General features: G+C 39.9%; 1 protein-coding gene across 3 annotated transcripts in view; it reads left to right on the top strand.

Annotated features, from left to right (window-relative positions):
- Positions 1-25,903, top strand: part of tafa4b (TAFA chemokine like family member 4b) — a 337,496-nt gene that overhangs the window by 245,765 nt on the left and 65,828 nt on the right. Inside the window, exon 6 of one of the 3 annotated variants that reach the window (XM_043708311.2) lies at positions 16,985-17,677. The exons of the other annotated variants lie outside the window; for them this stretch is intronic. Coding sequence (XP_043564246.1) covers positions 16,985-16,996 — 12 coding nt within the window. The 3' untranslated portion in view covers positions 16,997-17,677. Of the gene's footprint in view, positions 1-16,984; positions 17,678-25,903 lie in introns of those variants that run through there. 3 annotated transcript variants of the gene reach the window in all.

Here is a 25,903-nt window from a genome sequence, read left to right as displayed (position 1 = left end):
AATATTTTCTGCAGTAGGTTTAAATGTGGAAGGGATAGGAAAGGATTATGCAAAGATGTAGCCTTCAGTGACTGCTTAAGTGCGTATCTTAAAAATGCAGGCCACATCGTGGAGTAGAATATGACGTTTGGGGCAGGAGGCTTTGAAATCTATCCTATTAATGTTCTGTTCCTTTGCATTAATCTAAAGCTGCAGATTTTTTTTTAGATTTTGATATTCAGATTTAGAATGTATTCCTAAAAGGCAAAAAAAAAACACCAGACATTTTGAAGCCTTGGGCTCTCTGAATTATCCAAGGCAAATCGCTGAGTTACAAGTATAAACAAAGATAGTGTTGAATTACCTGAACAAAGCTGGTGTAGCTAGTTTGCCTGGGCTCAGTGGATGAAAATAAATTCAGTATAAACACCTTTACTTTAGGTGAACAATAATCTCGAAATGGGAAGTAATAAAGAGACTCACAGACCTTAAATTCTGAGTGACAAACTCTGCTGGACCTTCACCAACAATGATGCATGTTGCATTTTGCATAGAATCCTCTCTCTAACCCTTCTGGAGAGCCCCTTAAAGACATTAAAAGCCCAGCAAATCTCTTAGACATAAACTCCTTGAATGTGTGATCTGCAGCTTGCAAATCTGTGTCCTCCAGCACAATATAGCATATAGATTTACAAATCTCCTACTGCTCATGCTGAGAAGATACAGTTTTCTGTTAACAATGTGATGCACACACAAAAATAACTAATAGACTCTTCTTGGATCTGTAGAAATATTGGGCAGAGCTTTCTCCTTTTTGTAACTAAGTCTGGGGACAGGCATGATAGCTAATGCACTATCCCGACAGCTAAGATACTCAGCCTCTCCCATGCTAATCAGCTTTTCTGGGCTGACAGGCAAACAAGGGTAGGTTTATCAGCTATTGCAGACCTTGACACTGGCTTCCTGGATTATCAGAAGTTGCTGGCTGATCAGATGTTGACAGCTTCTGGCCACTAACACTGCTGGTTGAGAGCTCTTATTTGGGGAAGTCATTGGACAGGAAAGTAAGTGATTTTTATCTTGTTGAGATCTGGTGTCCCTAGGGAGATTGAAATTGGGGAGGTTGGGGTGCAAACGTGATTGGCTTTCAGATACCAACCCTTTAGCCCTAACTGTGCCTCTGATTGCGCTAGGGCAAAATGCAAATGGTATATTCTGAACTCAGCAGGCAAGTCACCCTAGTTTCCCTTTGGATAACTAGTCACCTTTCTCACCTGTCAGAGAGACATGTAATTGACATGTGCATTAATTACTTCAGGGCCTTAATGTGGTGAGTTGTGAATAAACCAATGGATCTTCTCACCCAGAACGTACTTGGTCAGGTGGCGAGGAAGGGGGATATACCTCACCAATGCCAACTTGCCCAATCATTTTCCCTTCACGCCAAGTCCAGGGAGGGAAATGCTCTGTCCATCAAGTAATGCTGTGTCCCATTTTGTTTGAAGACTACCAGCATCACTCCTTAAAATCTCTGGCTTGGATTTTGTCAAGACTGGTCATTCTTGATGTTGTAATTGAAACTGAGCACCACTTCCGCTTTCTCTCTTGTTGTCTTTTCCCAAATGATAATAACTAAATTTCTAAGTTGCCAATGGTGTATGTGCAATACATGTTCACACTGATGGCTAGGGATGCTTTTTGTTAGTGAATGCTGCAGTTGGTTGGCAATGCTGCAAATTTAGGCGGCCTCACCAAGGGATTCCTTGTCAAACTGAGAGGCTCAGCAGAATGGCTACAATATTCCTGCCCAAGTACATTGCCATTGATTTGAGAGTATAAGGATGGCGCAGTATTTTTAAAAATAAATTTCACTTGTAAAGATTACACATTTGCTGGTTTCACTTTATTTCTGAATGCGTCATTGTTATTTGTTGAGACCAGCTTCATCAGTGTGCAAATGTACAGGCTTGCCTCATAATTGGTTTGCACAGATGATTGCTAGAGAGTTAGGGACATTTCCTTGAATGTTGTGTTTTTATATTCACTCGTTATGAATATTCATACTTGTGTCCAGTTTTATACTAACCACTTTGTGGGATGAAATAACTGCACAGAGGCCGGTATCCCATCACCAAGTCACCCTTTACTTGCAAGTGCACAGTATGTGGACTTTGACCAGTTAACTCAGAGCCAGTCCCTAGATTGAGGAGATGCTCTGAATCTCCTGTTTATATCTGTCAGCCACATGGCTCAGTGTCAGGGGTCCTGGTTCTATTCCACCCTCGGGTGACTGTCATGTGGAATAGAACCAGGGTCCCTGACACTGAGCCATCCGGCTGACAGATATAAACAGGAGTTTGTTCATTCTCCCCGTGTCTGTGTGGATTTCCTCTGGGTGCTCTGGTTTCTTCCCACAGTCCAAAGTTGTGCAGGTCAGGTGGATTGGCCATGCTAAATTGCCGATGGATCCAGTGATGTATAGGTTAAGTACATTAGTCATGGGAAATGTGGGGTTACAGGGAAAAGGGAGGGAGATTGGTCTGGGTGGGGTGCTCTTTGGAGGGTCAGTGTGGATTTGTTGGGCCGAATGGCCTGTTTCCATGCTGCATAAATTCTGTGACTCCCTGATTTGCCCATGTTAACAGCCTCAATCAGGAATCACATACTCAATGCAATCCACCTGGCCCTTGTTCCAATTACTGCATCCCTCCCCACCTAAGTCCAGGGATGTAGGCCTATCCTTTTTCCTATGGCTTCTCTTGAGACATTTTCAATCCACGTCCAGTTTCTCTGTCTCCTATTTGGACACAGGTGGTGTGTGTCAGACCGTAGCTTATCTCTTGCACCTGAATCGTCTCGGGAGAGATTCCTCCTCTTCTTCAGGCCGTAATGCTATCAAGGCTGTGCCCACCTCAGACTCTGAGGTTTCTTTGACTGTAGGTGGAGATTTCTGACAGCATTACTAGCTGTTCTGAGGGTCCACGTTAACAGCCCAAATCAGGAATCTCATATTCAATAAGACCGACTTGACCCTTATTCCAATGACTACATGAGACCCGGCTGAACATGAGGCTTAGCTTGCTCTCGCTCCTATGCAACATGAAGAATGTTGTCTGAAAGCAATCTCAACAGCCTTAATTGAGATATTGTTGATGAATTCAAAGCCCTGTAAGGATGATGTCAGTCAATGTCCTGAAATGGATGCACATTTCAATAATACTGATACTAGATTTAGCCTCTACAGAGGAACCTCGATTATCTGACATTTGATTAACCAAATTTCAGATTATCCTAGCAAGATTGCAAGGACCTGATGCTTGGCTGGCATTCAAATATCTGACATCCGATTAACCGAACAAAATACTCCTCGCAGTTCCTCGGTATCTTGAATGACTGTCCCCATCACACCTTTCCAATTCACTCCTCTATGTACCTGACCCCACTCCATAACTTCCCTCCCCCCGATTCACCCTTGCCAGTTCCAAGCCATCATGCAAGATTTAATTCTCCTACTCCCCTCTCTAATGATGCAGAGTTAGACAAAAAAAACCACTGACATTACATATGATTGCACAAAGCTGATGGGTACGTGCCATGTTTAATCAATCATGAACTAAGTGCCACATGATTCTCGTTTCATAGATTCATACAGCACAGAAAAGGCCCTACAGCCAATTGAGTCTGTAGTGATATAACGACCATTAAAGTATGCTAATCCCAGTTGTGACTTATGTCATTTGTCTCTGTAGATGTGCAGTGTACCTTTGAAGTAAATGCTCATGAGGCCATCATCATGACATGGCATGCAAACTGATGCCATAAATCTCTCAGAATCTGACTGAGTTGTGTCTTCCTGCAGCATTACATGTTGAGAGAAGTGCTTGAGCCCAGTCATAGAAGTGCCTGAAATTGTAATGTACTTATGTAGATAACTGGTAGTGTAGAAAGGTTTGATGCTTTCTTCAGTACTCCCCAACCCACACCTCATCCTTATGTTGTGGGAGCTAACATAAGTGTTACAGCATGATGGTGACAGACCATCAGTGTATGAGCTACCACATCAAATTATGGTGACATATCATTTCACATTGCCTTATCTTGAACATAGGACTTTTTAATAAAGGTGGATATTAATAATAATAACTATGGATATTCATGGAATCCAAATATGTTATAAACATGACCACACCACAGGTCAACCAAAACTTTATCTCTGCCTCTCAACCCACAACTGGGAAAGTAAAGTTTTGCAATTTCCTAATAATTCACCTCAACAACCATGTTTTCAACTTATTTGGCCTCATAATATTTTCCCTTCTTCATGACCATAGCCTTTTGCAAAAAGACTTTTAACGCATAATGGGTAGTGCTGTTTACATATATCTATTCCAAAGTGTAACAAGTATGTAAACCCTCAATAACTTAATAGTATTTTTTTAAAAATGAATTATTAAGTGTCAACTTAATTGGCTTAGTTGGTTGTGTTCTTCCCTCTACATTAAGAGATTGTGGTTGAAGCCTATTCCAGGACTTGAGCATATAATTACTTAAAGTAAATAGTGCAGAATCAAGCCATTCAGGTGAATCAGTCCATGTCATTGTTTATGTTCTGCATGAACCTTCTCCCACACTTTATCTAACCTAATCAGCATAATCTTCACTTCCTTTTCTCTTCATGTTTTTTATCTAGTTTTTCCTATATAATTCAGGCTGACAGTATAGTGCTGAGAGAATTATATTGTCACACCTGCCACTTTACAGATTAAATCCTGACTACTTATTCAGCTAGATATATTTAAAAACTCCTATAGCACTATCTGAAGAAGAGCTGAGAATTCTCCTAGTATCTAGGCTGGGGAAATGAACACATTAATCTCATCTGTTCTTTGTAGGATTCTGCTGTAAACAAATTGACTGCCATGTTTGCCCACAAAGCAACAATGACTGCATTTTAGAAATAATTCACTCATCATGAAGTGCTTTGCGATGTTCTGAGGACTGAATAAAAGAGCCATCTGAATGCAATTTCTTTTCACTACTTATATATAAGAGTCATCTTGTTTTCTCTGCCAATTTCATATGTTATCAAATTTTATTTAAGCCATGGACCAATAAAATTCAGATTGTAAATCCTATCAACACCCAGATACTGTCTGAAATAGGTACAAAAATTGACGCTATAGACCACCCAGTAATTCCTGATATTTTCATGCAGAAAAGTAGTTTGCAGCTTGATACACAGAGGCATCATGGTTTAAAATCTGTGACCTCTATGTCTCCTGTGAAAAGTGTAACCTGCTGTAATGTGAAATGTTCACACAGAAACCTTCATTACAAAGCATCAGAGAACCTTGGAAAAAAAGAAAGTGGTGAGCTATATTTAAGTCTTTAACATCAGTTGGTTTGAAATGGTTAAATCTGAAACTAAAACCCAAAGACTCATCCTTAGATGAAAGTGATTTCATACCTGCTAGGAAATATAAATCTCCATTTACACTGCGCATTCTATACTGGGATGAGATTGGTTAGGATCTTACAGTCATACTTGTACTTCAGAGATATAATTTAAACTTCAACAATTTTGTAATCAGTGTAAAATCCCATTTGCTATTTTTTGGCCACAGTGTATTACTGGAGTGTACTTTTATAGTGTAAGCTTTGTTGCTTTGAATGCCTTTTTCGCATTCTATGTTCTATTTTTGAAAAATGAAATGCATGTAGTATTGCTGAATATGGCAGTTTTGGGTCATCATGCAGATATTTTACTTTTCCTTAAGTGATCAGGTATTATGAACTGTCATTATAAATAGGTACAGGGGAGTCTGCATTGAAGTAAATTTGAAGTGTTGTTAATTTCCCATGTACAGCACATAAAAATTAATAGTGAAAATGGTGGAATTGTGCCAGTTTCTGGCCCAGTACAAAAAAGATTTATTAAGTACTAATTTACTGTGGCATAATTCTCCATGCTCAGTGATGCAGGACAAAGATTTAAAGTGTGATGGGCGTATTTTTGAATGGACACTTCACATTATTCAAAGAATTAATAGCAACAAGGCTATAACTTTACTCTAAGAATAGCTACTGAATATGGGCATAAAGAGCCATGTCATAGTAGTGACAGATTGCATGAGTCTATATGGTTCCAAATAGATGTCCTCTCTGACCATTCCTTATATATAGTTTTGTGTCACAAAGCCTGGGAATATTCACTCAGTTGAGCATAAGCCTGACCTTACTAGGTAGTGGCAATAGTAATGAAACTAATGGACCTAGCAGAAGCAGCAAGGAGTGCATGCATGAAGCCTGTAAAGTGCTATGGCCAAAGGATGACGCTGGTCCAGTAAACTGACCATAGATGTAGGGGAGAAAGCCTGAAGGAGGTTTGACTGTGACAGGGACCAATGAATGCAGGATTTCAAGGCCCATCTAGGCACTGAACTGTGGAGAGGGAAAGCTGGGGCAATGCTGATGAAACATGGGAAAAGCCCACAGCAGGTAGAGAAAACTTGGCTACAATGGTGAAAAGTTACTGTAGATCAGAGGCCATGACAGTGAAAGGAAACTGCACAAGGAAAGGAAACACATGCCAAGCTGAGAGAGCAGGAAAGAAGAAAGTGTAAATCACTATAGCCAATGCAGCAAATACACTTGGTGATGGAACAAGCCTTGCCTTTGAGACCATATAGAGGGCCATAACCAGACTGTATTAAAATAGTCGGTGCTGATGATTTAACAGAAACTGTAATGTTTCAGGTCTGTATAAAACACCAAAGACCACGTCAGTGTCTTTTTTGTACCCAAACAGCAGCAGCGCTATTTTCAATCTCATCAGACAAGGTAGAGGTGAAGAAACCATAAAATATGACAATTGAACATTAGCCTTTAACTCCCATTGTACTTTAAGGCCAAATCCCATTATAATCCAAAAAGGATTAATTGCACAACTAGGAACCAGGAAACCAGTAGAATATACTTCTACATCCTTTAATAAATGATTTGTACCACTCACAGATAATTACCAATACAGAACTTTGAGAGATGAGCTCATGTGGGACTGAATTAGCTGGATGATAAGAATGACTCTTCATTGCAGTTGTTGTACATACCCACAAAAGTTGCAACTGGCCCCTGAGCTACAGATCTTTACACAAACCTTGATGATTTTACATTACCAAAAGTAATACAATTCACCAGACAGGCCTTACTTTGCAAGTGAAAAAGACCTTTCCATCTAAGGACAGAGAATTTCCCGGGGTCAGACCATTGATTTCTGAATCAGTCCAGTTTTTAAATCGGAGGGCTGATTCACCGGTAAGACCGAAGCCAAAATGGGAACAGGATTCCACTTCTGCCAGTGATTCTTGTCTACATGTTGGTGGGAAATCTCCTCATCAGCCATCCTGCCCAACAATGCTCAGTCATCAATGCTGAATGCTAGTAATGCCATAATAAAAGCCATCTTCAGATGGGTTGTTGAACAGCAATATGAAATTTCCATTGGCAGCACAAACATTTAAGAACAGGCTGCTAAATCCTACAATAAGACAAAGAATTGCAATGCTGGAGATCTGAAAAAAACCCAGAAATTGCTGGCAAAACCCAACAGGTCTGGCAACATCTGTGGGAAGAAAGCAAGTTAACATTTTGAGGCCAGTGACTCTTCTTCAGACTATTTCACTATTTCAAGAGTAAAAAAATTCTCTTTCTGTAGTCAAGGACATATTTGCTTCAGTTTGAATTGGCTATGATACAGACATTGGCGTTTTGGGACTTCACCAGAATGTAGAATTGCACCCAACGACAGCAGAATATACTTCTACATCAGGATCTAAAGGAAGTTCTTGTATAATACACTGATTGCAGACTTACTGAGAAGTTCAACCACATCAGGCTTATCTTGACAACAGCCTCATCGCTGCTAGGAAGAACAACTAAGTAGATACTCCATGTCCTTATTGTGCTGCTAACAGTTGAGCCTTTAGTCCAGCAGTTGCTTTTGTGCAGTTTGACTTCTGCAATGATTGTTTTGCTTTACTTTATTTAATGTTCAACTGTATGCTTTTCTAAGGTACTTATTGACTGTAAAAGTGTCACAGTTTGGTCTCTGCTTCTTTAATTAAAGAACATTTGCATGCTTCCATGGCTTGCTGATGGAACTCAATTGCGGACTTCAGTAGACATATTTTACAGAGTAACAATCTTGCAATAATCTATATTGGCTTGATCCAAATGGGAATTGAGTATCGCCTTTTCCCTGGACAGGTTTTCATTGACTGCCTACAATGATTGTTGAATAACATTAGCAGACAAATATAACCTTCTGCACCTTTTCCAACAAAAGGGTCTAAGTTTTCAAAAGATACAGCATAAACTTCACTATTATTGATACTATAATTGAAGAGAATAGTAAGAGCCAGGGTCTTTTCATCCAACAGATCATCTGACTCTGCAACAATATCATGCTCTTCCAATTCATTCTAAATGAGCAAACCAAGATCCAGAGCATCATCTTGTGGCTGGTCACCAACACTCTTAGTGCATCCCTTTCCTGCTTTTTGTACATTCTGTTCAAAGAGAGGTGAAGAGTATCCAATAGCTTTCTATGATCCTAGTTGCAGTGGTTCCTCAGTGAAGATTTGCTTACTGGGCCAAGAGCAATGTTCCATCTAAACTGTGTGTTTGTATGGCCATACAGTCATTGGGAAATTCTACAAACATGGCGTGCTAGTGCTTTTTTTCTGTGAAAGCAATTGCCATGCATGGGCTTTGAAGGTCCACACAACAGAAACAGACATTACAGGGAATATTGATCAGAGGTCAACGTTAATTGCTGCTGGCAGCTTTTGAAGAAAGAAGGTGAATAAAGAAGGTTCGAAGTTATGCATGCAGTTAGGTTTAATAAAGAACACTGCAGATTGAGAGTGACACACATGACATTGTTTGTGAGCAATGCGGTTGACCCTTAACTGCCTCTGGGCAATTAGGGATGGGTGATTGATTCTGGTCTAGCCAGTGATGCCCACATCCCATGAATGAATAATAAAAAAAATACTAATCTCTCTCACATTGCAGCAAAGAATAGCTTGAATCTGGTTTCATGCTCCTATTATGATGCATCCTGTAACTTGAGGTTTGAGAGAAGACCCTTGGAGAAATTGAGATTGTAACACAATTGAATTGAATCTGAAAGAGTGGATATGCTTGCCTATTTGTCCCGTTTAACATTCCTTTTCTTGTCATTAGCCACACATCAGCTACATATCAGAAATCATCATGTGGAGCTATCACTTCATCCAAGAAAAATGTAACTTGGCTCTCAATAGCACATCAACCTCTTGGACAGCAGTAAATTTTAGTAACAAAAACATAAATTGCTGACAAAATTCAACAGGTTTGGCAGCATCTGTGGGGAAAAAAGCAGAGTTAGTATTTTGAGTCAGGTGACTCTTCTTCAGAACCTCTCAGAAAACTGTCCACTTTCTTAGAGACAGCTCAGTACCTCTGCCTCAGAATCGCTTTTCAAAAACTAAAGGACCAAATAACCTCTTAAAGTGACGTTATCGTCACAACATGAATATAAGGTAGTCACTAAAATAATCCAGTAAGAAACTCGGAAGAGAAACTTTTCTACTGAGACAATGGTTAGAATGTGAAATCTGTTGTCATGTGGAGTCACTCAGGTGAAAAACAAAAGGGGAGGTTTAAGAGGTATTCTGATGGGGTTCGATACATAAAACATAAATCTCCAATGTAGACCGTTAGGGATGAATGGTTTGTTTCTGTGCATTGTAGTATGTAATCCTCAGCAAAATGAAGTAAGTGCACACTTTCTGATAAATGAAGGAATACAAGTACTGGTAGTCAATAGACCATCCCTATTGCAGGCTGTCCTTCTCGGAACTTGCTCCACTTTTCTTGCTTTGCTTCCTCCAGAAACATCACAGATAGGGAGATTCCCACTAGAAATCCATTAATCTCCTAATGGACCTATAAGAATAGAAAGCAGCAGAGCAATTACTGTAAGTGCCCAGGAAAGTTCTCTTGGCAGCTGAAAGAAAATGAAAAAGCACAACTGTTCAGAAATGGCTTTCTAACTGCTAATTCATTCTTATTACGGCTTTGAAAATACATTTCCATCCAGGAACCCTAGAGAGCCATTATGTATAGAATAGATACAGTTCAAAAGTAGCTGGGAGAATAAAATAATTACACTTCCCCTCCCTCATTTTAATATTTTAATGAAGCCCCCCAAGTGTTACAGCTGGATGCTTGACAGGAAGTATGGAATAATCTGAGGAGAAAGGGAGACATGGAGAGGTGGACAAATTATTGGAGGGAAGAAAAGACAGGATGGGAAATGATGTCAGTTAGAGAGTTACTGGGAGACAACCAATGACCATCTGGAAGGGCAACAGGAGACTTGAATCCTGTCTAAGATTGAGAAGTTTATGTTTAACAAGTTTACCAGAAGACCATAAGACCATCAGGCAGAGAGCAGAATTAGGCTATTCTGCTCATCAGGGCTGCTCCCCCGTTAAATCATTGTTATTATGTTTCTTAATTCCATTTTCCTGCCTCCTCCCCAGAACTCTGGTTCCCCTTAACAATCGAGAATCTATCAATCTCTGTCTTAAATATACTCAATGACTTGGATTCCAAAGCCTTCTCTATAGCAGCAATAAGTTCCACAGATTCACCACCCTCTGGCTCAGGAAACTCCTCTTTATTTCAGCTCTAAAGAGTCGTACCCTCACTCGAAGGCTGTCTTTGGGCCCTAGACTCTCTTCCTAATGGAAATTCAATTGAGTACAGACCCAGAGTCCTCCACTGCTCCTCATATGAGTCACCCTTCATTCCCGGGATCATTTTGTAAACTTCCTCTGGACCCCCTCCAAAGTCAAAACATTAGCTATGGGGCCCAAAGCTGCTCACAATATTCCAAATGCAGTCCAACCAAAGTCTTATACAGCCTCAGCAGTACATCTCTACTCTTGTATTCTAATCCTCTCGAAATTAATGTTAACATTGCATTTGCTTTCCTGACTACCAACTCAGCCTGAATGTTAATCTTAAGGGAATCCTGAACCAGGACTCCTAAGTGGTCAGATTTCTGAAACATTTCCCTTTTTAGAAAATAGTCCATATCTCTATTCTTCCTGCCAAAGTGTATAACCTCACACTTCCCCACATTATATTCCATCTGCCACTTTTTTGCCTAATCACCTATCCTGTCCAAGTCCTTCTGCAGCCTCCTGCTTCTTCAACACTACCTGTCCCTCAACCTATCTTGCACATTTACTAATAATGCTCTCAGTTCCTGATCTAGATTATTAATGTATAACATGAATAGTTACAGTCCCAACACTGATTTTGAGGAACTCGGCTAGTCTCAGGCTTCCATCCTGAATAAAATCCTTTGTCTCAATCTCTGCCTTCTGCCAGTCAGCCAATCTTCTACCCATTCCAATACCTTACCCTTCACACAATGGGCTCTTGTCTAATTTAGCAGCCTCCTGTGTGATACTTTGTCAAAGACCTTCTGGAAATCCAAATAGATCACGTCAACTGGCTCTTGTTTGTCTGACTTACTTATTACATCCAGATTTCTCAGGCATGACCTCCCCCTGATGAAGCCATATTGACTCAGCCCTATTTTACCATGCGCTTTCAAGTACTCTGCAGAGTACTAGAGTGCACTGATGCTTTTTTTTCTGATCATTATGTCAAACAGGACTGTTTGGTCTATAGGTTTATCAAGGGAAGTCTTCTGTGGTGATTTTGTCCCTCTTGTGTTATTTCTAGTACTGGTATTACACATTAGATACAAATAAGATATACAAATATGCCTTCTTTTATCTGAATGCATGTTAGAGGTGGCAATTTTGAACTTAAAGACCTGTGTTCCCCTGTGTTTTTTAACCTATATACCATTCAAATAATTGGTGGAATTTCACCATAAATAAGTGGTGGAGTTACAATGATGTGCATTCATATTTTCCTGCAAAATGTGGCCATTTCCTGTGCATATTCTGGCCTTGCTTTATTGTCTAAGATTTCCATATAAATGTGTGTTTCCAAAACTGGGTTGAGGCTCCCCCCATGAATTATATGAAAAGGGTTATTATTAAATAAGATAGTCTGTATAATTAGTGATGTAAAGTAACACAGCTACTAGAGCAACAGGGAAATGGTTCTACCTAGAAGCCTCATGTACAGCCTTATCATATACATAGTTAACATATGGAAGATAACACTCAATAAATGGTAATGTTACTGATGATCTGACCTCCTGCAAACTCAATCAACCCCAATCCAGAAAATGACTAGATTACAATCATACATGGTGATGACAGATGATGGCTGTGAGTGCAAGGACAGCACAGAAAATTATAACAAAACCAAACAGCCAGTGATCAGAAGAACATATGGAATATGTCTGCAGTAAAGAGAAGCAATGGGAAAAAAATCTAGCCCTTACCAGAGAGCTTCAAAAATGTTTCAAGGTCTGAATTTGAACTGGTATTATAGATTTGGGTGGTCCACCATGCTTTTGGACCAGCAGAAAGGCTGAGTAAGGAATAGTCCATGACCCTTGCCTACATCTTAGGTGATAATGTGTTTGACGTCTTTGTGAGACAGGGAATTAATGAAGAAATATGTGTGTATGAAGACGTTATAAAGGCATTTGATGCATACTTCAGCCTTAGAAGGATCACTAAGCTAGAATTGTGATCTTTGGATGAGGAATCCAAATTGCTTACAATGTTCACCACACCATTTGGCAGACACTTTTTTAAATTGACGACGCTTTAGGAGCACATCAGCATTAGCATTTTTCAAAGAACAGTGATATTTATTCTCAAGGGATGAGAGGAGTAATTTGACACATGGATGACATCCTCATCTATGGTCCCACTAATAACAAAACATGATGCCAGAGTGAGAGTTGTGCTGCAAACCCACAAGAAGCAGGACTTACTCTCAAAAACAAATATAAATTCTCACAACCAACAGGAATTTCTAGGACATATTGTACATGTATCCGAGCATATGCTGAAAGTAATTTAAGTATTTTTAACATCTTGCAATAGCACAGCATTTCAGTGATTTATGGGAATGGGGAATCAAGTGGTCAAGTTTTTAACCTAATTTGCTACATATTAATAAATTGCTGCATTAATTGTTAAGGCAAGAACAAACGTTAGAAAGAAAACCAACAAATTTCCTTCAACAGGATAGAAGAAACACTAATTTCACCAAATGTATTGGCTTATTATGATTCTGAGCTGCCTACAATAGGTGCCATAGATCTATGATTGACTAAACTCAGAGCAGTATTTTTCCAGATTTGGAGAGAAAGTAAATTTGACAGAAATGGTGAAAAGATACACAGTAATTGAAAAGGAGTGATTAGCTGCTACTTGGGCTTTTGAGAAGTTTGCAGATTCTATCTAGGGTCTTTAGTGCCTTTTTTAGGTGCATGCATGAGTTAATTAGATTAGATTAGATTACTTACAGTGTGGAAACAGGCCCTTCAGCCCAACAGGTCCACACCGACCTGCCGAAGCGTATACCACCCAGACCCATACTCTTACATTTACCCCTTCACCTAACACTACGGGCAATTTAGCATGGCCAATTCACCTAACCTGCACATTTTTGGATTGTGGGAGGAAACCGGAGCACCTGGAGGAAACCCACGCAGACACGGGGAGAATGTGCAAACTCCACACAGAGAGTCGCCTGAGACGGGAATTGAACCCGGGTCTCTGGCGCTGTGAGGCAGCAGTGCTAACCACTGTGCCACCATGCCGCCCACTGTGCCACCATGCCGCCCACATGGTAGTAATCCATTACCTTTGTATGAGGATTCCAAATTGCTTACTACGTTTGATTGCAGAACTGTTGGCAGGATATGGAAGGGCCCTGGTCTGTGGCTTAATTGGCTTTTTTTGCCAGATCTGAGCTTTGAATTGGAGATCTGGTAAATTATATATGGAAAGTTGTTGATTATAATTTCTTGTTTCACTTGTACTGTACTTACACTCGTCCCAACTCATTCCAAATCTGCTGCAGTGAGACTGGCGTATGTGTGTAGATGAGCAAGAAATTGAGTCTGATGAATAAAGAACTGAACTCCATGAATACTGCATCATAGGATAGTCACAATATGTTCCACATAATTCTGTTTTGAGGCAATATTTTATGTCATCTCAGTGTCACGTGATATGCTAAATTATGTTGAGAGATTGGTCATGCTTTCAATCCTCTGACTCGATATACTTCAAACATTACAGCAGGGTCACTTGATTGAAGGTAAAGTATCCTGCCAGAGTATGGAGTGTTGTGAAGTTGGTAGGACTGCCAAAATCATCAGTATATTTTCTGATCAACCTGTTCAGAGATGTTAGTGCACACCTCTGGAGCAGGTGGGACTTAAACTCAGGCCTTCTGGCTCAGAGATGGGAATCGCAACCTCTGCCCCACAAGACCTCTTAAACTGAGAAGAAATTATTTCAAGTTGCAATCCATTGAGAAGAGCAAAGGGAGCCACTGATGGTACCTGAAATACAATTTGAACATCTCAATGGATCTTTTTGATCAGATGTAAGTGACGGAGGATGTTAGTTGTTAAATACTGTTCCAGGTGGAAAGATGTGAAACATCCACACGTTGCTAACTCTGAATTATCATTTTGTTACTGAAAGAAATTTGTTAGCACATGCAAGATTCCAGACCTTGTACTTTCAAATAGTGGCCCACAATTTGCTAACCGATACCTCAAGCAGGTCACAGACTCTTGTGGGTTTTTCCGCATGACCAACTCACACAGATACCTGCATGGGAATAGTGAGGCTGAAAGAGGAGCAAGAATAGCGGAAACTTAATTAAAGAAGAATAATGAAAGCCTCCCACTGAGTTAGAGTTCTATGCTACTCCTGAATGGTCTAGCCCCTTGTGAATGTATGATGGGAAGCAGACTATTGACCTAACAAACTGCACTACTGCTGATACATACGCATTGCCTCATGGTAGCAGGGAAAAATATGGAGGATGAGCACTATGCACATCAAACAATAAATTGCAATCAAAGCTATAGAGTACACTATTTACCAGAACTCCAGGTCAGGGGAGTCAGTGTGGATTCATGATCAGAACTGAAAGGCCACATTCTTGAAAACCATCACGTCTGTAATGTTGTGAAGTCTGGAAACTAAATGGTGCAAAGGAACAGAATTGCTATAGTTTCTTACAAGAAGGGACAAACCACTCCCCTCACAGAAGCTTAAATGTTCCTCATACTCCAAGGAGTAAACTTTTGCTTTCACCACTTGGGTGATAATTTGGCAGAACGAATCACCTACCCTCCAAATACACTTTATTCTCAATAACATATTTAAGAAGTGCTTTGCAAGGGTCTTTACAAGAATAAGACAGAGCAGAACATAGATTCATGTAGGAGATATTAAATCAGGTAACCAAAAATTTGGTCAAAGGGATACATTTTATGGTGTGTCTTCAAGGAAGAAAGTAAGGTCAGGAGGCAAAGCGGTGTCGGGAGGATATTTCAGAGTGAGGTTCCCAGGAAACTGAAGGCAAGACTGTCAATGGGCACGGCAATTAAAATTGTGGATGTTCAAAAGGCCAGAATTATAAAAGAATAGCTTTATTGAAATTTGTGAAGTTGGAGAAGTTAAAGAAGGTAGGAAAAAGTGAGCCCTTGGAGAAATCTGAAATCATAAATATAATATTTAAATCACAGCATTACTTGATGAGGAATTAGCACAGGTCAGCAAGTACAGAGTTAAAAAGGGAGAGGATTTCAGAGTTCAGACATGAGCATCAGAGTTTCGGATAGTCTCAAGTTAACAAAGGGTAGAAAATGGGAGACCAGCCAAAAACAATTTGAAACAGCTAAGTTCAGAGATACTGAAGGGACAAATAAGGGTTTCATTAGCCGATGAGTTGAGGTGGGGCAAAGTCTAACTGTCTTATGGGGGTGGAGAGAGGCTTGTGGACGGCATAAAAAGTAGGTAGGAAAAGGTGATCGTCAAATATGACACCATGGTTGCAAATAGATTGTTTTAATCTCATATGAATATAAATGAAAATTTACCTGTTTACCCCACTAACCACCATAGCCATGACCAATGGATCCTTCATGTGAGGGGGCACTGTCCCAAAGTTCAGAGACTACCTGCCTCCTCCATGCCTCCCAACCCATCCACCTTGATCTCGTTCATTGTCCCATTAATCTACCTGTAAATGTCAGCTTTGACCAGCCTTTCAAAGCTGCTTTTAATGCTTGAACGTTATCCAGCTTAACCAGGTTGTGTGTGGGAATGCTTTACAAATATAAAATGTTAATATTGCCCTTCAGTTGGATTCTGCAGGAAAACTGTTCTTTTAGTTTCTCTGCCACAAAACATGCTTTGAGACGAAAATCCAGGCCTCAGCAACTCTGAAATTACGGCCTCTGCATATGGTTTAACATCAGCAGCCAATGGATATATTGGCTAAATGCCTATTAAAACATTTGAACAGTGTGAAACTGGGATCATCGGAGGTTGTGGGGATGTATCTGCAATTCTTGCTAATGTTATGATGTTTCTCAATGGAAATTGTGATTCCACATTAAGCAGTATGGCATTAATAAACCTGAAGAAAAGCTTGTTAATGCCCTCGGAGCAAAAGGAAGAAAAATGTACTCCTCTGCAATGTTCAGTCCTTTGTATGGCCCAGAATGTAATTAAGATCTGATTCTTATAGATAATTTCCTGAAGGGAATCATATAACCATTATCCATCAGGAGGGTTTATTTTATATATGTAAAAGCTTTTAGTACTTTCATGTATTCCTAATTAGGTTGACCTTACAACAATCTTTCCTGAATATTATGGAGATGCTCAATTATGATACATTTGAGCTCTAAAACATACTGTAAAAGTGAAGTGTTCAGTTCTCTCAGACTGACAGACATTGCCCTGGCCTTGTTTTGCAGGTTACACGGTAGCATGAGAGCTGCTGCTGACAAGTTCCTTTCAGATACAAGACTTGTTGAGTGTCAAAGATTTCCCTCGATGACATGCTTATGCCTGATTCCTGGAACAAACGAAGCATGGGCACAAATCCTGAGACTTTTTATACAGACACGAAGCAAGGTCAATGCTGTCGTCTGCTCCAATGTGGTTTGAACTCTAATTTACCGGTTGAGAAATTTTCTGATTGGAGAAATGGCACTTCTGTGCTGTCACTTCTTATGTTGTTTGACAAGATACTGATGAAGACATTTGTGCTTTTGGTAATACAAAAAGAGAAAGGGTTGATAAGACTATTTCTAGTACACCAATGAAGTATTACATTTGTTATCATTTAATTGCAAGACTAAGAATTATGATCTGTGGAAAACAGAACAATAAAGAAAAGCTCTTTACAACTACAAAATAGACAGTTGAAATGGAAAAGATGCCAGGATTACACTAATAACTTGTCTAGTGATGCAAATGATACTTTAGTTACCATGACATTGAAACAGCCTAATAGTCACAGAGGAAAAGGTAAGAAATAATGTGTTGAAGAATGTTGGATCACTGAGACTGTGAATTAAGAATTACTAAGCCACTACTGTAGTGTATCAAGTGAAAGTAGTTTTGTGGTTTTCAATAAATCCTCTAAAAGAGCCAAATAAAATCAAAACTTTTTCAAAAAAATCACAGCTTCATGATTTATTTTCTTAATCCTGTGGCAAAAATAAGGGCTGAGATTTTTTAAACTTATGGAGATGACACTAAATGAGAATTAATTTTTCTGCCCTTTCAGTAAACTTACAGAAAAGCTGAACCTTGCTCGTTGTATTTTCCTTGATGCCAGATGCACTGAAATTAATGCATAACTGAAGAGCCAAACCAAATACACTGGGGATAATGCTGCTATTAAGCATTCAAATTAAGTATTCAACAATAATATGAGATAAATGCAATGATTTGAGAGTCATAGAAGTAAAGAAGGGAAATGTGAAAAACCTTCTCCACTTATTGGACCATTCAGGTCATTATGGTAGATATAATGAAGTGATGAAATGCTCTCTCAAGTGTGGAGGGCCAACTCCAAGTAAAGAAGGGAATTAAAATGGTATCGGGTGAGGACGCAGGGAAAGAAATATGTCTCACACGCTCTGCCTGTGAAAAAATCTGCAGGAGGCCTCCATTCTGGGAAAAATAAACGCTGATTCACAAAAATAAATCCTCAATGCACCTGCCAACAATTTTACAACAATTGTGCTCCACACAACTTGTCAAATCGTGATGACATATATACTTGTCTAAATAGTGTCCCAGAGTGTGCTATTCATCTGATTGTCCCCATGCACATATGATGGAGAGGGAAAGAGAAGCCAAGAGGATATTTAAAATGTATTGGAATAAATCAGAAAAGTGAAATATGCAAAAAGCAAAATATGCAATAAGAAAAAAAAAATTGCTGCAACACACAGACAAGCCAGTGTAGTTAGCTTCCTCTTTAAGGTTCAGCTGTCTGGCATGAATGCCATTCAGCAATTCCTCTTCTCGCTGCAAAACAGAATATTCTACATTTTTGCAAAGGAAGTTGGTAGGACTCCACAAATATCTCTCCTTGGTCTACTTGCAATAGGTTGCAGTTGAAATCATGAGCACAAGATCTCCCCTTGTTGAAGTTTATGGAGGTGACAACACTTCCCGGAAATTGCATACATTCACGGCGGGAAACACTTTGATATTCATCCTGTGAAAATCAATATTGTGCTGGCTTGGAAAATAACCTTTACCGTCATTGCAGAAGCAAAGGCAAAACAAAGGGCAAGAAGAGAAGGAGTAAATGCGCTTGTGTTCAGATTGCACTTTATGTGTGTCATTCAAAGTAAATGCCAATTCAAACTTACTTAATGTGCAGTTCCCCACGGGGTGTATTTTTGGTGGCAGGGCACATAAAATAGGATTAGGCAGCAAGTCCACCATCTTCCTGCACATTGCCAAGCTGTCTTAAAAATCCACCGTTTTTCAATGAATAATTAATGAGCTTATAAGTGAGCCAATTGACCTGAATATTATACTACCCATCCCAGAGGACAGTTGGTGATGACAGGTGGTTGTGAATGGCCAGTCAGTTTTTCTAAACCCAGTGAAATGGTGTGAAGCATTGAGTGGATGTTTATGGTGGATGTCCTGTGCACATGAGGAACACTGCAACCCCGAGATGATAGCTCTCCTTCGTTCCTCCCTGCTTTTCCCATCAACCTCCAGGTTATCTGACCACTCCCTGGAAAAACCCAGGATTTACCTTACTTCAGGATCCATCAATATTCTTGCTGGGCCTGCTTCCCAGTAACACCCAGGACCAAACTCTGGCTCTGCATGGACAGCTAGAATTGCCAGACAATCTGATTGACTGGTAGTTCTTGAGAGTAGTGGCTTATATCCTGTGGGGAAGAAGTCTCACTCTTGGTTATAAATTCCCCCAACAGTGTGCTATGGCAGGTTTTATTTTAAGTGTGTCGGCTGCTGGCTGATGTTTGCTACAGGGGAACAAGCAATATGCTCATCATGAACTTTAGCTCAATGAGTTTAGGGAGAGAACACTGGACCATAGATAAAGAAAGATAGACTGCCACTGAAAGGAAGTCAGGTTGGTTACTGCTTGACTGAATTCAATGATAATACCATCTTTTGGACACAACTGTATAACATACAATACTTCGTAAGCACAAATCATTGTACAAGTACGAATATCATTGCAGAGCAAATTCTAATATTCCCATATGCGCTGTTGTGGAGCAGTGATTGACCATTCTGTAAACAATATTAAGGCTACTGGAGGGCAAACCTCAATGTTGTATCAAATGGTAACACTTGTACCTCAAAGTCAGAAGTCTGTCAGTGGCAAGACCCACTCAAGGACTTGAGTACAAAAACTAAGTTTGATGTTCTAGTGCATCACTGAAGCTACATGGAACTGGGTCAAGTTAAGGACATAGGAAGCATGAACAGATGTAGCCCATGCAGTGGCTTGTGCTTGCACTGTCATTTAATGAGATCGTAGTTAATCTGATTGTCCTCCACTTTCCTGCTACCTCATCATCCTTAACAATGGAAAATCCGGTTAACTCAGCCTTGAATATGTTCAATAATGCAGTCTCCACCTCTCACTGGGGAAGAAAATTCATGTTCTAAACACAGTAGACAGCAGTCTAGTCAGAATGAATTCAATAAATTGAAGTTTCAGTAAGATGACTGCCCACAATGTGTGTTCCTCATGGTCGAGGTCACATGCCTATGGATGTCAAAGAAGGACGTTTTTAAATGATTGCATTTCAATTCAAATATCCATCTTTGGCATATAAACAGTAAGGAAGTGGTTAAAGGAGAAATGGAGCCCATTAGAGACGATAAAGGGGATAGAGTCGGGGCATGGCAAATGTGCTAAATGCATACTTTGCATCTGTTTTTACAAAAGAGGACGATGCTGCTCAAGCCACAGTCACAGAGATGAGACAATATTAATGAGGCAGATATCTTGGATAGACGTTTGGTATTTAAAGTTGACAAAGCACTGGGACTGGATGAGATGCATCCAAACATCTTGAAGAAAATGAAAGTAGAAATTGCAGGGATACTGGACATAATCTCTCAGACTTCCATAGACTGGAGGAATGTGCCAAAAACACTGAAGAATTGCAAACATGATTATTTTGATCAAGAGAAGTTGTATGGATAATGCTGGAAATTTCAGATGAGTCAGTTTAGCTATGATTTTTGAACAGGTAACTTGATAAGGGGATTGCTGTTGATGTGTTGTACATGGATTTGTATAAGGCATTTAATACCATGCTACACAACAGACTTGTGAGAAAGTTACAGATCATGGTTAAAAAAAAGTAATAAAATAGTCACAAAACTGGGTGAGTGATTGGAAACAAAGGCCAATGGGTATTTTTCGGGGTGGAAAATGGTTTGTTGTTGTGTTCTGCAGGGGTCAGTATGCGGATGCTTGTTATTCCTGTTATATATTAATGATTTGGATCTTGTTGTGCACAGAAAAATTTCAGAGTTGCAGATGATGCAGAAATCGAAAGAGTTATAAACTTTCAGGAGGACAGTGTAGAACTCCAAGAACACATTAAAAAGTTGGTGGAGTGGGCAGATTGGTAGCAAATGAGGGTCAATGCAGATAAGTGTGAAGTGATGTACTTTGCAAACAAGAACGTTGAAAGAACATTGAAACCCCCTATTTTGTATTGTCTAAGGTGGTGCAGGAGCAGAGGGACCTAGATATATATGTGCACAGATCATTGAAGGTGGCAGAATGGGTTGAGAGAGCAGTTAGTAAAGCATATAGTGTCTTCAGTTTTATTAATCGGGGCATAGAGGTGATGTTAAACTTGTAGAAATTATTGTTAGACCTTAGCTGGAGTATTGTGTACAGTTGTAGGCACCACACTACAGGAAAGATGTGAATGCATTGGAGATTGAAGCGATTTACAAGAATGATTCCAGAAATGAGAAACTTCAGATATGAGGTTGAAGAATTTCGGCTGTTCTCCTTTGAGAGAAGAAAACTCGGAGGAGATTTGATAGAAGTTTCCAAAATCATGAGTGGACTGGATAGACTGGATCAGGAGAAACTGTTCCCACTCGTAAATGGAACAAAAATGAGAGGACGCAGATTTAAATTAATATGCAAAAGAAACAAGGGTGATGTGAGAAAAGAACACAGTGCACTGCCTGCAAATATCATGGAGGCAGGTTAATTGAGGCATTCAAGAGACATTGGATGATCATTTAGATAGAAATAGTGTGCCAGGGTATTGTAAAAAAAGTGGGAGATTTACACCACTTAATACATGCATTGCTCATTTGAAAAGACAGTGCAGGCATAAAGGGCCAAATGGCTTCTTGAGTATTCTATCAATTTGGTGATTAATTCTAGAAAAGAAACATATGTTTCAGAAAATACTGAATGGGGAACAGCAGGCCAAAGTAAGATAAAATGTATTAGCAGTGCTTTGAAATATATCCCTTTAATTGCCATCATATCCTGAACTGTATAGGATCAAGGAAATGAATCTTGGATGATTGTCAGACACACAAGGTGATTTGATGTGAGTGTTCATTCTTCCTCTAATTCTCTTTTGAGGACTTTATTCTTGCTACTTGAAAGAATCCACTTGCTGTTTCACTTATGGAAAATGTTGGTTACTGTGCCAACTCACTCTGCATCTCATTGTAACAAACACCTACAAAGTGATTCAAACATTCAAATGGTCTGTTCTGTTTCTGCTTCCTAAGTGGGTATTGTTGAAGCTATTTCTGAAGTTCCTTGAGGTTCTGTGCTGAAATTTACAACCTCAGTTGACAACTTTGTTTGAATTTCGATTCATTGTGTGTGTGTACTTAATTAATTCTGTTGATGAAATGCACAGAGTAGGCTATGGATGCACAGAGTAGGCTTTGAATGTTGATGAGAATGCAGGGGCACTGGTGACCTATAGCCTAGGCATTCCACACATCTTAAACATAAAGGCTTGTATTTCCAGCTGATGTTCTTCAGTATTGCTGAATTTCATACATGCTTATGCATAAGAACCTGGGCACAATGATGAACTGAACACTGGCTGACCCTTGTGATGTCTCTGACTCAGGCCTGCAATGATTCAGTAGTTTAGTTTTTTGGAGCAGCTGTCATTTTCCCTTCCACTGGATGTTGCTTCTTGCTTCGATGACCCAGAGTTGACACAGATAGCCAGGTAGCTGGCGACAATAGGTTGTACTGAGACTGGATGCTACTACATCTGTTCTGTTAAATCTCCCAGACCATCTGTTCTTGCTGTTCCTGCTCCTTCATCAATGTGCCTACCAAAGACATACTTGATAGAGCAATAATACTGCAATATTCAGAATGTTTTCTCATTGAATTTAAGTAATGACAAAATGAATGCTAACCGTGAACATTAATAAGGTTCTTTCAATATTTCTGTAATATATCTTATAATCTTCCCTACCTTGAATCAATTTTTAAAATTGCTAGTGCTCATTTTGCACATTACTTTGATGCACAATGGAAACTTGCTCTCTGTACAGTAATGAAGTTAGTGGACAGAGGGCAGCAAATTCACGATCCTAAAGCCAAGAACAAAGTAGAAATGTACAATGAACCAGTGTTTGGTAACTGGAGTGCAGACAGCACACAAGCTTCATGTTATTCATTGTTTTACATAATGGTACTGTCCAGCCAGTGATAAACACACTGTTAATTGATTGGCCACTTGAGCAAAGTGGCTAGCACCAGTTAAAAATAGCTTCTGCTGCTTTGAGCAATCATCCTCCTCTTAAAGGAGAAGTGCACTGTATTTGGAGAAGGTTTTGGCAATCCTATTTGAGCTGAATCTGACCGAGGTAACATGGATTAATGGTACAACATGGGAGAGAAGAGGCTCCTAGTTTCGTGGATGCTGTGCTGGAGATCATGGTGGTGGAGATGGAAAGTGAAGTTCTATTCCAGCAGGGGATCAGGACAATCTACAGATACACGCTCAGAAGGCAGTTGAAGCAGAAAACCATTGAGGTTAATGCCTGAAGTCAAACATTGAAGATGTAGAGACAGTACTGCAAGAAGTTCAATGACCTCACTTGAGCTGTCAAGATCAGTGCATATATCTTCAACTGCTATACCTCTAGTTTCAGGCACTGCTCGATGTACCAAACTCCCATCACACACTGAGCAACAGTCTCTACTGACCAGGACTTATACCAAACAGTCAAATACTCCAACTGAACCCACAAGCCTTGAGCACTGCTGCAAGCTATGTGATGTAACTGGCCACATAACTTTGACATTAGTAAGAGACAAGGTACCAGTCTAGGATAGGCATGTAGAGACAGAGGTCTTCAACATTGCATGAGAGCATTGTATTTGACAACTCACCATGTTTGGGTGTAAGTAAAGGAGTGTTACAGTGTATAATGAATTAAAGTGCGTTATTTAATGATGAGGAACAAGTAGGTTCAGAAACAATGTATATGCAGACACTCAGAACATGAAATAATGCAGACTAGTATCTCAATGTGCAGACAGCAGTGTTGACTTAAAGTATAAGATAAAGCATGGTGGCAGCTAGAAATAAAACTCTTCTGAACCAGGATCTGTTGTTAAAACCATGCTCAAAGGACACAACTGAAAAGTGAAGACTCCAAGGGGAGGACAAGGTCGAGAGTGGAATGTTGGAAAAGCACAGCAGGCCAGGCAGCATCCGAGGAGCAGGAGAACCGACGCCCCGTGCACAAGCCCTTCCTCAGGAAATCCATCATCCATTCCGGATGAAGGGCTTGTGCCCGAGATGTTGATTCTCCTGCCCCTCAGATGCTGCCTGACTTGCGTGCTTTTCCAGCGCTACACTCTTGACTCTGATCTCCAGCATCTGCAGTCCTCACTTTCTCCAAGGGGAGGACAGGACCTTGGAAGACTTCAGAGAGGCAGCTGAGTAATAAATTGGAAGACTCTGAATGCGGGCCAAAACCTTGGAGGAATTGGAGAAACATAAAGCAGGAAAAGAAGAACACTCTGAGGGCAGGAATAAAAATAAAACTTTTGAAAGCAGGACTATAGAGCAGAAAGACTTTGGCCTGTGGTAAAAAGAGCCTTGGGAATATCTGAATCATAGCCATGAACCAGCAACATTCTGGAGAGGACAAGCACAGAACTGGCAACATTTAGACAGTTGAAAATGAAATAAAACAAGTATTCCCCAGGTCAGTCAGGTACAATAGGCCATAGGGATGTCATTTCCTACACAGACCTTGCCATTACCCTAATCACTTCAAAACATGGAAGACCCACAATAATGTCAGAATTGAGACATGTGGAAGCCACAGTTACTATGTTGTAGAACAGATTCAAGCTTACACATGAAGGTGCATCACCAATATGTCAGTGTGTTTTTAAATGCTGTAGTTCCAATATTTGACAATGTTCTGGTAAGACAAAGTGTGGAGGAAAGTACAATGGAGTATGATGAATTGATTAAATTCTTTGACACATGCTTTAGCCTCCAAAGAAATCAGTAATAGATCAGACAAGATTTAATCAGTGTTCTCAGCATCTTTGGTACAGAATAAAAGATTTCGTAATGGATTAATATCATCTTGGATGTCGCGGCAGTGACCTTTGAAGGATGAATTATTTAGAGACAGTAAAGTAATTGATGGTACATTCAGACATTCTTTAACCCAAGGAGGATTGAACATTGAAACAGGCAAAACAATTCACAACCAAGAACAGAAATCATGGCCCAAAATTAGCCATTACAATGAGGAAACATTGTGTACTCTAACATTGTTGTATGGATAGACCAAAAAGTTATTCTCCTGGAATCCTACCAAGTGCCAAAACAGCATGAATTGATGTCATTAACCAGATTAGGTTGTACAAGATGTGGGTAGTAACAGAATCACAAATGTAATTACTGTCCAGTCAGGGAACCTGAGTGCTGTCAATGTGGGCACTTTAGAAAACATTGTAAGTCAACAGCACTTTCATCACCCTAGAAACAAAGAAAAGGTCGGCAAAAAAAATCCAGCGAAATGGAAACAAGGAAAAAGTCAAAAAAGTGAAAGCTGTAGTAAAATAAAGGTCAATCTGTCGAAGTCTTTACATGCATTCGGCTGCTGAGATTGGCTCATTGAGTACATTCAAGGCTGGCATCGTTGGTTTTTAGCAAGAAAGGGAATAAAGGGTTAGGGGCTCAGGAAGGCAAGTGGAGTTGAGGATTATCAGATCAGCCGTGATCGCATTGGATTGTCGGATAGACTTCATAGGACAAGCAACCTACTGCTGCTCCTCCATTTTATGGTCAGTCACTCCCAGCTCATGGACGGCTTGCTTCTGCTCT

This window comes from Chiloscyllium plagiosum, unplaced genomic scaffold (assembly GCF_037043375.1).
Source record: "Chiloscyllium plagiosum isolate Xiang-an unplaced genomic scaffold, Cpla_swu_hap1 HiC_scaffold_14, whole genome shotgun sequence".
Taxonomy (NCBI): Eukaryota; Metazoa; Chordata; class Chondrichthyes; order Orectolobiformes; family Hemiscylliidae; genus Chiloscyllium; species Chiloscyllium plagiosum.
This window is presented reverse-complemented; position numbering and strand designations above follow the sequence as displayed.